The sequence below is a fragment of the Plecotus auritus genome, assembly GCF_963455305.1.
Source record: "Plecotus auritus genome assembly, chromosome: 1".
Classification (NCBI taxonomy): domain Eukaryota; kingdom Metazoa; phylum Chordata; class Mammalia; order Chiroptera; family Vespertilionidae; genus Plecotus; species Plecotus auritus.
In genome coordinates, this window is record NC_137770.1 from 121,863,253 (window position 1) to 121,878,508 (window position 15,256).

General features: G+C 45.8%; 1 protein-coding gene across 2 annotated transcripts in view; it reads left to right on the top strand.

Moving 5' to 3' along the window:
- CELF6 (CUGBP Elav-like family member 6) overlaps positions 1–14,262 on the top strand; it is a 43,834-nt gene extending 29,572 nt beyond the window's left edge. The window contains exons 4-13 of one of the 2 annotated variants that reach the window (XM_080669926.1): positions 7,371–7,499; positions 7,608–7,687; positions 7,855–7,998; positions 8,122–8,254; positions 8,375–8,518; positions 8,739–8,801; positions 9,053–9,130; positions 9,215–9,358; positions 9,954–10,109; positions 11,214–14,262. In XM_080669926.1, coding sequence (XP_080526052.1) covers positions 7,371–7,499; positions 7,608–7,687; positions 7,855–7,998; positions 8,122–8,254; positions 8,375–8,518; positions 8,739–8,801; positions 9,053–9,130; positions 9,215–9,358; positions 9,954–10,081 — 1,043 coding nt within the window. In that variant the 3' untranslated portion in view covers positions 10,082–10,109; positions 11,214–14,262. The remainder of the gene's footprint in view (positions 1–7,370; positions 7,500–7,607; positions 7,688–7,854; positions 7,999–8,121; positions 8,255–8,374; positions 8,519–8,738; positions 8,802–9,052; positions 9,131–9,214; positions 9,359–9,953; positions 10,110–11,213) is intronic. The other variant, XM_080669927.1, reaches the window with a different exon arrangement.
- Positions 14,263–15,256: the final 994 nt, after the last annotated feature.

Sequence of the window (15,256 nt, forward strand, 5' to 3'; positions counted from 1 at the left end):
ATATTGTTCACTACTAGTGTATAGGAATACAACTGACTTTAAAAATTTTGTTTTTAATCCTCACCCAAGGATATTTTTTCTATTGCTTTTGGAGAGAGTGGAAAGAGAGAGAGAGAGAGAGAGAGAGAGAGAGAGAGAGAGAGAGAGACATCAATATGAGAGAGACACATCAATTGGTTGCCTCCTGCACATGCCCACTGGCACTGGGAATTGAACCTGCAACCCAGGTACATGCCCTTGACCATGAATCAAGCCAACAGTCTAACCACTGAGCAACACCTGACTAGGGTCACAACTGACTTTCGTTTGTTAATTTTGTATTCTGCAACTTTGCTTAATTTGTTTATTAGTTCTAAGAGGGATGTGTGTGTGTGTGCAATTAAAGCCCTTCTTGATGCTCATCAGATCTTTCCAGAAGACTGTTTGCCCTGGATATTTCCTTCGTGCTAATTCCCAGTCTTCCTTGGCTCATTAAGCTTCAGTTATCCCTAAGAACACAGGGAGAGATGCTTTGCTCCAAATGCTGCCACCAGCAGAAACTCCTGTGTTAGTATTTGGAAGGAAAGGTGGACCAGTATTTTTAGGATGTGTTTGGTGGTTGGTGGTTGGTGGTTGGTATCTCAATGCTGAAACCTTGCCCCTACACAGTTTGTACAATCATGACATCCTATATGGAGGTGAGTGGGAATGAGGGACCTAGAGGCCAGAAACTTGAAAGTACATCAGGAATTCCTCTGGGACAACTTGAGGCAAGGCCTCCCTTCTTGAATAGCAACTTGGTACCATTCCTGAGGAAGATGGAGTGGACTTACTCTGGATGCTCAACACCATCATTTGCAATATTAGAGTCCCTGACCTGTATGACCAGCTTCATGGAGATGGGTCTCTTGGACCCAAACAACTTGGTTCGATTTCAAAAAATGTATTTAATAGAAGAGCAAGGAGTACACACTGTTTGCCAACAGGAAAATGTATACCATTCAACTTTCCAACACTATGTCTCAACTCCACACTGATGCTATCTTTCAATTCCTCCCACTTCAAGAAGGTTGAACCTCCCTGTCTGATACTCCCATCTTTCTAGGGACCCACCCACCACCCAAGGGATGCTTTTATTCAGCCATTTCTGACCTAACTCTTACAGACTCCTTTTTTTTTTTCTTTTTTACCAAACTGGTAGAGTTTGACCTGAAGGAAATTGAATTATCTGGACTAAATCACATCATTATCTCTCCCTTGGGGCATTGATCAGCCCTCCAAATCTTGAGGGCTGTGGATCATCTAAGACTTATGGTCACTGTCACCTGCCAAACACCATTCAGATCCCTGTAAAATGGCAGAGAATATCAAGATTCAAGGTAATACCTGGGAAACAGGCCGCACAGAGCCCAGCCTATATCCTGGCCTCATTTCAATTTCAAATTCTGTACAGTCCAGTAGCCCAGAGCCACAGGGTCCATGCCTTGTAATGGAAATGGAAATTTGAAACTTGGGAGACTCTAACTGGAAAAGAAGAATTTCATGGTCTGCAATATGACCTTGAACTGACAACCATCTGCAGAAAAGATCAACAAGAAGAAGAGCAAATAAAAGATAAGACTACTATCCACACAACTCTCTTTCCCATCCTAGGGGTGTTATCGTAGCCTTGACATCTCTTTTCCTACCTATCTGAATGTTGGTCCATATGGCATGACATCTTACCTAGGTATAATCACTATCTTGTAGACCCTTCCCAATGACACAGCTGCACTATAAATTAGGGCATCATGAAGCCCCTTTAAGCTTGGGACTCTGGAGGGCCTAGGATTTTCTCCAGCCCCTCCTGGGCCTTATTGCAACCCTGTGGACATATTTAAATGTTCAACCTCAGACCAATGACACAGTTTTCTGGGGTTTAATTCCCTGACCAAATGAGGCCTATCCTCCAATGGCAAGGCAAAGCCACCAACATCATATTGGTCAAGAGATTGATGAAAGACCTTTCCTGTCTCCTCAGATTCCTGAATAGGATGATCACAGATCCCTCTTCATACACCCTCTGGAACTCTATTCTCTTTTAGGTCAGTGGTTTTCAAATAAGTTTCCTTGGAGCCCCCCTAGGGGGTATTAGGGTAAAATGAAGGAAGAGGAACTTCAGCGTGTGCGTGCGCGCGCGCGCGCACACACACACACACACACACACACACACACACACACACACATTCTTCTCTGACCTCAGAGCAGTTTTGCTTTTCTCCTATATCTTGAACTTCATCCTAATATTTTGTTAGAACAATGGATTCCACTGCTTTTTTAAAAGGTTGAGAAACTGCCAAAACCGGTTTGGCTCAGTGGATAGAGCATCGGCCTGCGGACTCAAGGGTCCCAGGTTCGATTCTGGTCAAGGGCATGTACCTTGGTTGCGGGCACATCCCCAGTAGGGGGCGTGCAAGAGGCAGCTGATCGATGTTTCTCTCTCATCGATGTTTCTAACTCTCTATCCCTCTCCCTTCCTCTCTGTAAAAAAATCGATAAAATATATATAAAAAAAAAGGTTGAGAAACCAGTGGTATGTTCCAATGGCACTGTTTTGTGGCTAACACTCCCAGAAGTGAAGCACATGCACCAGATTGTATTCTCACTACAGAAGGTCAGCACCTCCTCTGGAATTCTGGCCACAAGTACATTATCCATCTCTTCTCCCTCAGGATGGCTGGGCAGTAATCCTCTGGACAGATTCTTCTGAAACACACTATGCCTGTCTCACATAAACTGCAGCCCCCATCCTTTACACAGACACGGCATTGACTGACAGACACCTCTGGGTACCCAGGAAAGCCTGGGCTAAATCCCATACCATCCGGTGAAATATGGACACACATATAACCTTGTTGGAGATTCCCTCCACTGCTAACTTCAGATAGCCTGTTCTTCCTTTTGACTCTCACCAGCCTTGCTCCGTTGCGCCCAGGATCCAAGGACCCCCATCAACCTAGCCATGCTTGTGAAGGAGTCAAGGACATTGGGATGGGTTTTCTTGGGTTCCAGGACCTTGAAGGTGAAACCTGAAGCCAGATTCCCACCCCCTTCTTCTCTCCCAACTTGTATCACCTGGAGAAAGCCCCATCCCAAATTCAGAGACTTACCTTGATGCAGAAAGAAGCGGGGCTTTGACAGCAGGCCCTGTGGATTAGACCTCTCTACCCCAGGCTCCTGGACAGTGCTCCTGAGGCCTGATTTACTGGATGTGCAGCTAAGCCCTGGTCTCCAGCCCCAGCTCTCCAGCTTTCTCCAAGGAACACAGCCCAGCTTACAGTCCCTTTTCTGGTATCTCTGCCACTCCCAGAGGAAGGGTGGACATGGGGAGGGATCAGACTTGTTCTCAGGTAGCGCAGAACTTGTTCCTCCTGGAGAGGGATCAGGACAGGAAAACAGAGAAAGTCAAAAAGGAGGGAGCAGGGCTCAGTGAGGGCTCTGGCAGCTCAGTGAGGGAAGGAAGGGTGGATGTGGGACGTAAAAAAAAAGGGGGGGGGGTCAGGGGTTTAGCAAGTGTAGTGGGGGAAATGATAATGCTGGAGGCTTAGGAACCCAAGATTCCTGCCTTCTTTATGTCTCTGGGAGCACTCAAGTTGAATTTGGTGCTGGGGTTTGGGAGTCATCATTCCAGAGCTCAGTGTGTGGGGATGAGACAGAATGATGAGTTAACTGCTTCTGGTGCTGCTTTTTGACCCAGAACCCTCGATTTGAGCAGGAAGGGACATTGATTCCATTGATTCTATCCATTGCCATCAGGCTAACCCAGTGGTCGGCAAACTCATTAGTCAACAGAGCCAAATATCAGCAGTACAATGAATGAAATTCCTTTTGAGGGCCAAATTTTTCAAACTTAAACTATATAGGTAGGTACATTGTTATTAACTTAATTAGAGTACTCCTAAGCTGGCCTTTGCTAAAAACATCCTCAATCTGATTGAGGTACGTTCGCTGAGGTCGACCGCTTCCAACTCTCCCATCCACACTTGTCTTGTATACTTATTTCGTCTATCTCCTTTCGTTCATCCTCTCTATATGTCCAAACCATCTCAACATACCTTTCTCAATCCTCGACACTACATCTTCTTTCACTCCACAACGTTCCCTAAAATTAACTTAATAAACTTTACTTAAAGTTTTAAGTCTTAATTAAACTATAGGTACGTTGAATAAAACTTGATATCATACTTAATAACAATATTATTTATTGATAAAATTAAATTCCTTACAATTTACCTTACAATATCCATAAAATTAAATCATGACAATGACTGACAAACACTAATATGAACAATGGCCTTGCATCTCCTTGGAAAGTTTGGGTAAGTCAGGTTTGCATGTTGTTGTTTTTAATTTTAGGCACGATTCCAGGTTCTCATCAATAAGACGACTTCTCAACTTATTCGTGATAAGGTTCATGCTTGAAAATGATTGTTCGCATAAATATGTAGACCCGAATAAGGAAAGAACAGCAAACACTAGTTTTTTCAGTTGATTATATGAGTCAGGAATACTATTCCAGGTGTTAAAAATCATCATATCTTCCTTCTCCAGGTATTTCAAAGCAGACCACTTGTGCTGTGAACTAAGTTCACTTTGTTTTTCTCCAATATTTCTATATCAGCACAAAGACGTTCAAATTTCGAGCTCCACAATTCTTTGTTTTTTAAATCCAGCAATTGCATTTCAAAGTTGCCAATGTCAATATTAAAGGGAGAAAATTTTAATTCTGTTACAGTAGCATTAAGAGGTTTTTTTAACAAAGGCTAACGTCGCTTTGCTGTTTCTGAATTCCTGAAACCTATTGAGAAAAGCTTCCCTCATATTTAAAAGTGTTGTTTTGAAATAGCAAATGTCAATATCAGAATTATTTTCTTGGCGATGTTTCAACAGGCTTGGAAAGTGAATCAAAGTTTCTCTTTCAAAATCTTGAGCAAAAAGAGATAATTTGTTTTCGAATGAAATAACTTCTAACATCGAAAAAATTGTGTTTCCACCGAAACCGGTTTGGCTCAGTGGATAGAGCGTCGGCCTGCGGACTGAAGGGTCCCGGGTTCGATTCCGGTCAAGGGCATGTACCTTGGTTGCGGGCACATCCCCAGTGGGAGGTGTGCAGGAGGCAGCTGATCGATGTTTCTCTCTCATCGATGTTTCTAGCTCTCTATCCCTCTCCCTTCCTCTCTGTAAAAATATCAATAAAATATATTTTTTTAAAAAGAAAAAGAAAAAATTGTGTTTCCTTTCCCCTGTAGTTTACGATTAAGCTGATTTAGATGAGACGTAACATCTACCATGAAATAAAATTTTTGGATCCACTGATCGTTCGTTAGTTCTGGATAGTGAACACCCTTCTCAAGGAGAAATGCTTTAATTTCTGTTAATAAGGAAGAGAAACGTTTCAAAATATTTCCTCTTGATAACCAGCGTACCTTGTTATGCAGCAGAAGATCTGTGTACTCACTCTCCATTTCAACTAAAAATTCTTTAAATTGGCGATGATTAAGAACTTTAGCTATAATAGAGTTGATAATGTTAATCACCAGTTCCATAACTTTGCAAATTTCTTCTGGAAATGTCTGCGCACAAAGCGCTTCTTGATGAATGATGCAGTGGTAAGTAAGTATCTAGTGATTAATTTTTTCTTTCAAAATAGCAACAAACCCATTTCTTATGCTGGTCACACTTTTTGCCCCATCTGTTGAAATTAAGACAATTTTATCGAGTGGAATAAGATGTTTTTCAATGCACTCAATTACAGCATTTGCTATATCCTCTCCACGTGTTTGACCTTTGAGTGGCAATAATCCTAAAAGTTCTTCTTTAGGACCTGTAGATGAAATAAATCGTACAAAAAGTGAAACTTGCTCTGTATCATTTATGTCACAAGACTCGTCAACTGCTATTGATAAAGCTGAAACCAATTTAAGATCTTCGACTTGCTGGTCAGTTATATTCGAAGACATTTTGACTGTTCTAGCTTTCACTGTTTTAGCAGACAATGATAACTCTTTAATTTTTTTTTTTAGAATATCTGCTTTGTTCTTAAAATCCCGAAATAGCTCTTCCTCTCTTAGCAATCTCTTGACTAACCACAAAACTTGCAATATTAACATTGTTGGAAGATTGCATCCAGTAATTAAACACAGAACTTGATTTTTCTTGACTCTTCTGAAGTTCCTCAACTGCTTTCTTCCTTGCATCACCGACAGGATATTTAGTACTAAATGACACGTGTTTAGTTGTAAAGTGTCTCTCCAAATTTGATTTCTTGTTATGCGCCAATTTTTCCTGACAAATAAGACAAGTCGGAAGGCCATTTAAGTTTTGAATAAACGTGAAAGTCTCGGTCCGTTCAACTTTAAATTCACAGTTTTCGTCTTCCGTTTTTCTTTGCTTCTTCTTTGTAGCCATGTCAAACAGGGGACCTAAAAAAAGTTTCATCTTATAATAATAAAGCCACCAACACAAATAATTGCAATTCTTAAATTGATGACAAAAATACCTGTAGGATTTGCAGCTGGTTGGAAAAATACAAGTAACTTTATGCTTCGAGTAGGTACTTTTGTCACCCGCGCACAATTTGCGGACGCGACTAGCACTAACCACTGCACAATGAGACTGCTGGCTGACTGGCTCACTCAACTCCTGCATGAATCGTGCACGCTTCCCTCGTGCTGCATATCCCGTGGCCCGCTTGCGCCGCATCTCCCATCGCCTGACCAACCTACAACCCCACTTCTTCTAATGCCACTTCTTCAAAATAGACTCGCCCAGGCCAAAAAACGACTTCTGCGCATGGGCCACGAAGTTTTAAACGCACTGTACATGCGCGCCTGCACGTGGTATTTTGTGGAAGAGCCACACTCAAGGGGCCAAAGAGCCGCATGTGGCTCGCGAGCCTCGGTTTGCAGACCACTGGGCTAACCCACAAAGGTATAATTCTCTTCTCCAGACCCAGTATGAATACAAAGGCCTTCTCTGAGGACCTCCTCCCTTAATAGGGCAGAAATGGTCCAAAAATGGCCTTTTCCAAACTTTAAGAACAGAAAGGTCACACATATAAAAGATTAATACAGGGCTCCACCCAACCAACGATATCAACTAATCCATTTCCACAAGAACAGCAGTGAGTCTTTCCGTTTTTTCTAAGACCCAGGGTTGAATTCCTTACTCTAGATCTGTCTGTAGATCATCCTGCCCCTCAAAGAAACCCAACCTCCTAGCCCCGGGCCTTCTCACTCCCTACATCTATTCTGTGCTAGACTGTGGTGGGCTACCTTCCTAAGTTCCTCTGGCTACTCTGGGGAGTCCAAGAGGACTTAGGGTCCCTAAATCACTCCTGAATTTGTCCCCAGAAGACCGAAAGCTGTTTGTGGGGATGCTGGGGAAGCAGCAGGGTGAGGATGATGTCAGACGCTTGTTCCAGCCCTTCGGCCACATCGAGGAGTGCACCGTCTTGCGGAGCCCGGATGGCACCAGTAAAGGTGACTTGAGCTGACCCCAGGATTTCCTGGTGATCCTGACTCTCACTGAGCCACATGACCCTTTGGCCCCTGTGGCCTGAGCCACCCAATCCCTCTGTCCTGCCCCAGGCTGTGCCTTTGTGAAGTTTGGGAGTCAGGGGGAAGCTCAGGCGGCCATCCAGAGTCTGCACGGCAGCCGGACCATGGCGGTGAGGGCGGGCACAGGGGCCAAGGGTGAGGCCAGTGGGGTGGGGACTGGCTCCTCCTCCCCACATATGATCAGTGCCCTAGGAAAGGGCCTGATGTGCAAGGCGCTCAGCCCAGGGACAAGGCTGGGGTCTGGACCAGTCACCGTGGCCTCCCCTGCCCTGCCCAGGGTGCCTCATCCAGCCTTGTGGTCAAGCTGGCGGACACGGACAGGGAGCGAGCCCTGCGTCGTATGCAGCAGATGGCGGGCCGGCTAGGCGCCTTCCACCCGGCGCCACTGCCACTTGGAACCTGCGGAGCCTACACCACAGCGGTAGGTGCCCGGTGCCTGGAGGACGCAGTGGACTGACGGTGGGCCAGGCCGGGGTCAGGAGCTGGAGCTGGAGCAGTTCCCCACGGCTGGGCCATCCACAGCCACCCCTCTTCCCTCCCAAAGATTCTGCAGCAGCAGGCGGCCCTGCTGGCAGCGGCCCAAGGCCCAGGACTAGGACCGGTGGCCGCAGTGGCAGCACAGATGCAGCACGTGGCGGCCTTCAGCCTAGTCGCCACGCCGCTGCTACCCGCGGCAGGTACTGAGCTGGGGTGGGGGTGGGGGTGGGGGTGGGGGTGGGGGTGGGGGTGAGGGTGGGGGGCGGGCGAGGCTGAGGGATGCTGAGGCCTGACTCTGACACCTCCTCCGCCACCTGCAGCCAACTCCCCTCCCGTCGGCCCGGGCACACTTCCGGGGCTCCCGGCACCTTTCGGAGTCAATGGATTCAGCTCCTTGACCCCTCAGACCAACGGGCAGCCGGGCCCTGACACTCTCTACAATAACGGACTCTCCCCTTACCCAGGTGGGCCCCCTCCCGCCCCCGCTCCGCCAAAATCTCCCCGAAATGGAGTGAGGAGCGGGGGCAAGGGTGAGGGGATACGGGGGAGTTGGGGGAGCAGAGTGTGTGGGGGGGTCTGGGGGGGGTCTCCCTGGAAAGGATTTCTCCTCTTTCCCTGTTGCCTTTCACTCGATCCTGCCCACCCGCAGGCCTTCACTGTGGCCTTGTGCCCTTCTCTCTCCAGCCCAGAGCCCAGGTGTGGCTGACCCGCTGCAGCAGGCCTACGCTGGGATGCACCACTACGCAGGTTTCACTGGGCTCTACGCAGCCTGGGAGGGTTTGAAAGGTCCCAGAAAAAAATAGGGAAATTGGGGGTGAGGTGTGGGGGGATTATGCTCTTTTCTGAGGAGTCAACCCTCCCATCTTCCAACCCCTGGGCCCAGAATGGCCTCTCTAAGGGTGAGGGCTGAATTGGTCAAAGTTGTCCAGGCAGATGGGGCCCTGCTTGGGGGATGGCTCCTGAGGTTCAGTGCCCACTCCCACCTCTGTTTTCACCAGCCTACCCATCAGCCTATGCCCCAGTGAGCACAGCTTTCCCTCAGCAGCCTTCAGCCCTGCCCCAGCAACAAAGAGAAGGTGAGGGACAGGGCTGGACATCAGGACCTGGTGGGGCTGGACTCAGAGTCCCTTCCTTGAACCAGTCTGCTGCTGTTCCTGCAGGGCCCGAAGGCTGTAACCTCTTCATCTATCACCTGCCTCAGGAGTTTGGTGATGCAGAACTCATACAGACATTCCTGCCCTTTGGAGCTGTCGTCTCTGCCAAAGTCTTTGTGGATCGAGCCACCAACCAGAGCAAGTGTTTCGGTAAGCTGAGCCCAACCCCTGAGCCTCCCCCACTGCCAACTTTAACATTCCTTACAGAGCCTAAGATTGTTCCTCCATAAGTCAATGATTCCCAGACACTGAGCATATAGCACAAAGCAGAGTTACAGACCAGTGGTGGAGCTAAGCCCAGACCAGGAACAAGTCTAATTCAGGTTTATCTGGGAAGATCAGGTATCTGGAAGATGTTTGACCAGGTCAGGCTTTAGAGTCTAGCCAGGACAGAAGGTGTCTGGGTCTGAACCAGAGATCCCTTCCAACTCCAACTGCAGTTCAGAGGACCAGAATGGGAGTTGAGGAGGGAAAGAGTCAACCCATGCTAGGGAAACACCCCAACCAACAACCACATACTCAGAATTGCTTCCAGTCCTTCCAAGAATCACACTTTTATGAAATTCAAACCATTTGACCATGTAAGTATGAGTGTGTGTACATGTACATGCAAACAATGGAGGGTGGATGGAGTGTATGTTTGATGGAACTGGCCTGAGAGGGAGGGAGAAGAGAAGGCTGGTCAGAGAGAAAGGAGGCTCTGCCAAGCAGAGTTCCCAGCTAACCTCTGTGCCCAAATCCCCAGGGTTTGTTAGCTTTGACAATCCAACCAGTGCCCAGACAGCTATTCAGGCCATGAATGGCTTTCAAATTGGTATGAAGAGGCTCAAGGTCCAGCTAAAGAGGCCCAAGGATGCCAACAGGCCTTACTGATCTGCTCTCACTGACCAGTCACAGAAAGGTGAGTCCTTGGTAGATCCCAGGCAAATGGGGTCTGAGTGAGGAGACCCTCTCAGCTTTTTGTTCTTTTTGGGATGTTGGGGCATTTATTTATTAAAAAGTCTGGAAGAGAAGAGCCAGGAGTTAGGAGGAATCCTTAGTTTTTTGTTTTTTTTTGTTTGTTTGTTTGTTTTTTTAAATATATTTTATTGATTTTTTACAGAGAGGAAGGGAGAGGGATAGAGAGTTAGAAACATCGATGAGAGAGAATCATCGATCAGCTGCCTCCTGCACACCCCCTACTGGGAATGCGCCCGCAACCAAGGTACATGCCCTTGACCGGAATCGAACCTGGGACCCTTCAGTCCACAGGCCGACGCTCTATCCACTGAGCCAAACCGGTTAGGGCAGGAATCCTTAGTTTGAGACTTTGTGATTTTCCTTCAATTCAAGAACTGAGATAAATTAGACAACATTTCCTGTCCCCATATTCTGGGAGAGACAATTAAGAGCTAGATCCAACCAGTTATTTTTACTCCAGAGATAGCCACAGCAGGCCATGGGAGTAGAGAACTCTAATTGAAGGAGGGCAGGGGGATGGAGAATGAGACTAGAAAAGTAGGTTTGGGCAAGTTTGTGAAGGGTCTTAACGGCCATGAGTTTGAACTTTATCCTGAAGATGATGGAAAATCATAAGGAATTTAAGCAAAAAGGGAACATGATGTAAGAGCTGGGGAAATGGCAGTTAACATGGAGATGAGGAGAGAAGCAAGTACGCTGAAGAAGAAGGACCTGTGGGGCTTGGTGGGTGATGGGGAGGGAGATGACAGGCTCTGTTAGGTTTCTGGCAGGGCTAGCTGCCTGAAACTTTTAGAGATTCGCTATCTCAGAAGGTCCTCATGGCCCTGCCTCACTTGAACTACCCCAGGGAGCCCCTCTGGGTTGGGTGTTGGGCTAGGGTGCTGACTAGGGCCCTGCTGTAGCTGTGCTCCTCTGGAAGAGAGGCCCAGGCACTCACCTAAGATGTAGCTGATGGGGCAAGCTGCTATTCTTATCTTGCCCTCCAGACTGATTTTTGCCTCCCACTCCCTACTCCCTGCCCCTTATCAATTAATACCAACAACAGATTTGGAAGAGTGAGAAGAAGAAAAGAGAGGAAAAGCACAGAAGCGCTTAAGCAGCCCTTCTTGAAGGAGCAGCCGCAGACGGGAGATGGATTGGACCCAAGGCCAGTGCCTGGGGCTCAGGCCACTTTAAGGATTGTCTTCATCAAGTGGGTTGTTCTATGCCTGTGGCATAAAGCTCAAACTGGAAAAGCAGCTAAGGCTGGCTGAAGATGGACTGTCAAAGGGAACCAGCAGAGGGGCTTGGGGGTGCCAGGGGCTTCTCTGCAAGGGAAGTCCAGATTTACTTTGTTCAAAATTATATCATTCCTTAGAGTTTATGGACCAAAGAACTATTGCTTTTTAAAGAAAATATATATATAAAAACAAAACAAAACACATACAAGAGAAACACAAAAGACAGAGTCTCATAAAAGCTGCCTTTAAATATCCCTAGGAGACAGGATGAAGAAGACTTTTAAAAGCCCAAGCCTATTCAAAGGGAGGCTGTAGAGAGATTGTTCTGTGTCACCTATTCTCTTAAACCATCTCCTCACCCTGCCTTTTTAAAATAATTAAGGACTTGAAGTCTAGGCTCAAATGCAGGTGACAAGAGAGTTATGGAAGCAGTGAACCCACAGTACCCAAACGCAGAGAGCATCACCGAAGAGGCTTCAGGAGGAACTCTGGCCTGCCCTGGCCTTTACCACCAAGAGTGAGAACCTGCCTTTCTTTCCTGACAGCCTTTCCTATGGAACCACTACTTCTCTGGGCTGGAAGAAAAAGGGAGTTTTAGCCACTCTAGCTTTTCCCTTTCCTCTCCATATAGACAGAGGCCCTGCCTTTGGCTGAGCCGAGACACCTCCTATTTGCCCTCACCTTGAGCCAGCCCCAGTGTCCCCTTGCTCTGGGCCACCTTCTGTTTCTAGGTTTGACCACCTGTAAAGTAGATTCAGGATACATATAGGGGACTGTGACAGCAGACTTGGAAGTTTGCTGCTGTATATACTGCCATTAAGAAGGGAACAATTTTCAATATGAAGAAGCTTCAGAATTTAAAGTCCCTCTTTACCCAGGACCTGGGAGAGTAGATGTTTTGCCAAAATACTTCTTCATTCCTTTAAAAAGTATATCTTTCTTATGCAATAGTGTTTCACGTGCTTATCCAAGGTGCTTCTAGATGGTGAGCAGTGTTCAGCTTAGTAGTGGTGTGTGCTTTGTCTGTCTTTGTCTGTCTGTTGTATACAGTGAGTGCCATATAAAGCTGATCAATGGTGGTACTTCCTGCCTGCGTCTATGAGATGGGCAAATGATTTCAGCTTAGAACACCATGATTCACCTTGCCTTTGCCAGCCTTTCCTGGGCCTGCAGGGACTTGCACATATTTTTCTCAGAAGGATAATTTCCTCTCCACCCCATAGACATGGATCAAACTGGTCGGTGGCCCCAGCTGTGTGGTGGGCGCTCTGATCCCCAGATGTTGCTGAGGCTGGAGGCCTTTGATCTGATAGCAAATCAGACAGTAAAGGATGCGAGGGTGGGATCAGAGGGTTCATCCTTCATAACAGTTTTTAAGAAAACTTATTCCTACCTTGTCCTCTGTCCTTGACTCATTTTTGGAAGGAATGGGATGAAAAAATAGATCCAATAATAACATTACCAGGTAAGGTGTGGTATATATCAACTAATAATTTCCAACTGAGAGAGGAACCAGTGTCGAGGGCATCTGTACATCAGCACAATGCTGACACATAGACTGACCGCCCTAGACACTGATGGAGATAGGTAGCACCTGCATATTCAAACAGATGTTCATATAGAGGTATAGAAGCCCCCTCAGTACTAGGTGCTAAGCACTGTGCTAGGAGCCTGGGCTCAGGCATGTTCTAAGTACTCAAAGTTAGGAGGAAAGACAGACCGATAATGTAGTTATAATGGAGGGCCACATAGGGTCTATGATAACAAGAAGAAGAGTACCTAATTCAGACTTGATTGGTAATTCAGACTTGATAGATCAGAAAAAGGTTTCCTGAAGGAGATAAAAAATAAAAATAAAAGGAAAGGGTCTTTGAGGATGAACTGGGACTTTTGGACAAAGACATTTGGACAGTGCATCATTTTGATAAATTACCAAGAAATAATAACAATTACCATTTATTCAGTGCCTACTATGTGCAGACAATGGGCACCAAGACTCTTTTCTCATTCCTAACTCTACCCTGAACCTTAACTCATTACAAAGTCACATCAAGAGACTTGAACCAAAATGGTATTTAAAAGTATTTTGCTTCATAGTTAGGAACTTCCAGATTGTGTGCTAATGGATTCAGAGTTCGGCAGAGTCTAGGTAAAGGGTCAGCAAATTATGGTCTGTGGGCAAATCTGGCCTGCAGTCTATTTTTGTATGGCCTATAGGCCTTAGTTTGTAACTAAGAATGGTTTTTACATTTTTAAAGGATTGTAAAAAAATTTTTTAATAATACAGAGACTATGTGTGGCCCACAAACTCTAAAATATCTGCTCTTTTAGATAAAAAGTTTGCTGACCCCTATAAGATCATGGAAGACTTGTAAAATGTCTAATGAGTTTGAACAACATGGTGTTTGTGTCTCTGTTGTTTGTGTATCTAGTAGTCTGAACCCTTTCGGCTACAAGTGTCAAAAACTCAACTCAAACATGTTTAAGCCAATAGGAAATTAATTGGGTTAAATAATTGATAAATCAAAGGATATATCTGCCTTCAGGCATAGCTAGAACTAGGGATTCAAATAATGATGTCTCCATCTTTTGGCTTGGCCTCACTAGTTCTAGCTCTAAAGTCCTAGGGAGAACTTTGGCCAGAATGGGCATGTGCCCACCTCTAGGGTGGAAGAGTAGACCACCATAATTGACAACTTCACCAGGACTGCGTGGAGGGGAGAAATGGCTCCCCAAAGGAAGGGATGATGGACAAATAAGCAATATGCATCTACTACATCCACTTCTTTATTGCTCAGCATCCACCTCTACTTTTCTTGACAAACATACAATTTCAAAAGTGTGCCTGCCTATCAATGCAATGATCCTAAGTCCAACAAAAAAAAAATCCTCACTTCCCAATGACAAAACAGGATCATGTCCAGTTGCTTTACTGAACCCTCAGTCCAGGATCCCTCTGTAATGTGCAATTCTTGATCAGGTCTGGATATAACTTCTCATGATTTTGCAATCCATATCCAAAAGATAAATTTAGCTACTTCTATATAACCAATATAAAATGGGGGAGGAAAATAGGATAACCAGTTTTTAAAAAGAAAAACACACCTTCCATTTGGAATAGGGGAGAAGAGAAAACAATGGTCACTGATCTATATCATATAGCACATCCTTCTGGACAGTGGAGCAAGTTTCTTGATCAAAACTGATTGTTCTTTGTCCTTTCCACTGGGAAATATCTCTCTTACCTATTTTCCTTTATGGACATCCCTGAGAGGATGCCCCTTCTGGAAATGAAGCTTCCCTCTTCCCTTTGGACATGATTTTGAGCCCAAAGAATGTCTTAGAGATTACACATTCCCAGAACCTCATTTGCCAGGTATGAGGATTTTCTAGTGATACAATTCCTTTCAAACTGATTGATTTGATTTTAGGGCTCTTGTGAGCTAATAACCATCAGCAAGATCTTGCTGAGTCCTTGTCCTTGAGTATGGATCTGGCCCTTGGAATTTCTGTCTCTTAGCAACAGGCCACACTTTGCCCATTTCCTTCTCTCTTAACATCATGGCTTCCATAGGGCCTGTCTGGCAATAAGTCAACCTTAATCTGCTCAACACCCCCAGAGACAGATTCCCTATTCAATATTTGGGTGGCTCATGCTCCAGTAGCCCTGAGCAGATAGTCACAATCCCTGAGTTGCACTGGCTCCTAAGCTTCAACCCAAGGAGATACTTAGCACAGGAGTGAGACAACCACACCACCATTCATTCTGGCCAACCTGCAGGTTGCTCTACTCCTCACCCTCTGGCCATGGTCCATTATTACACTGAGGCCATATCACCAAAATATTCCTGAAGGGAGTATGGCAGTG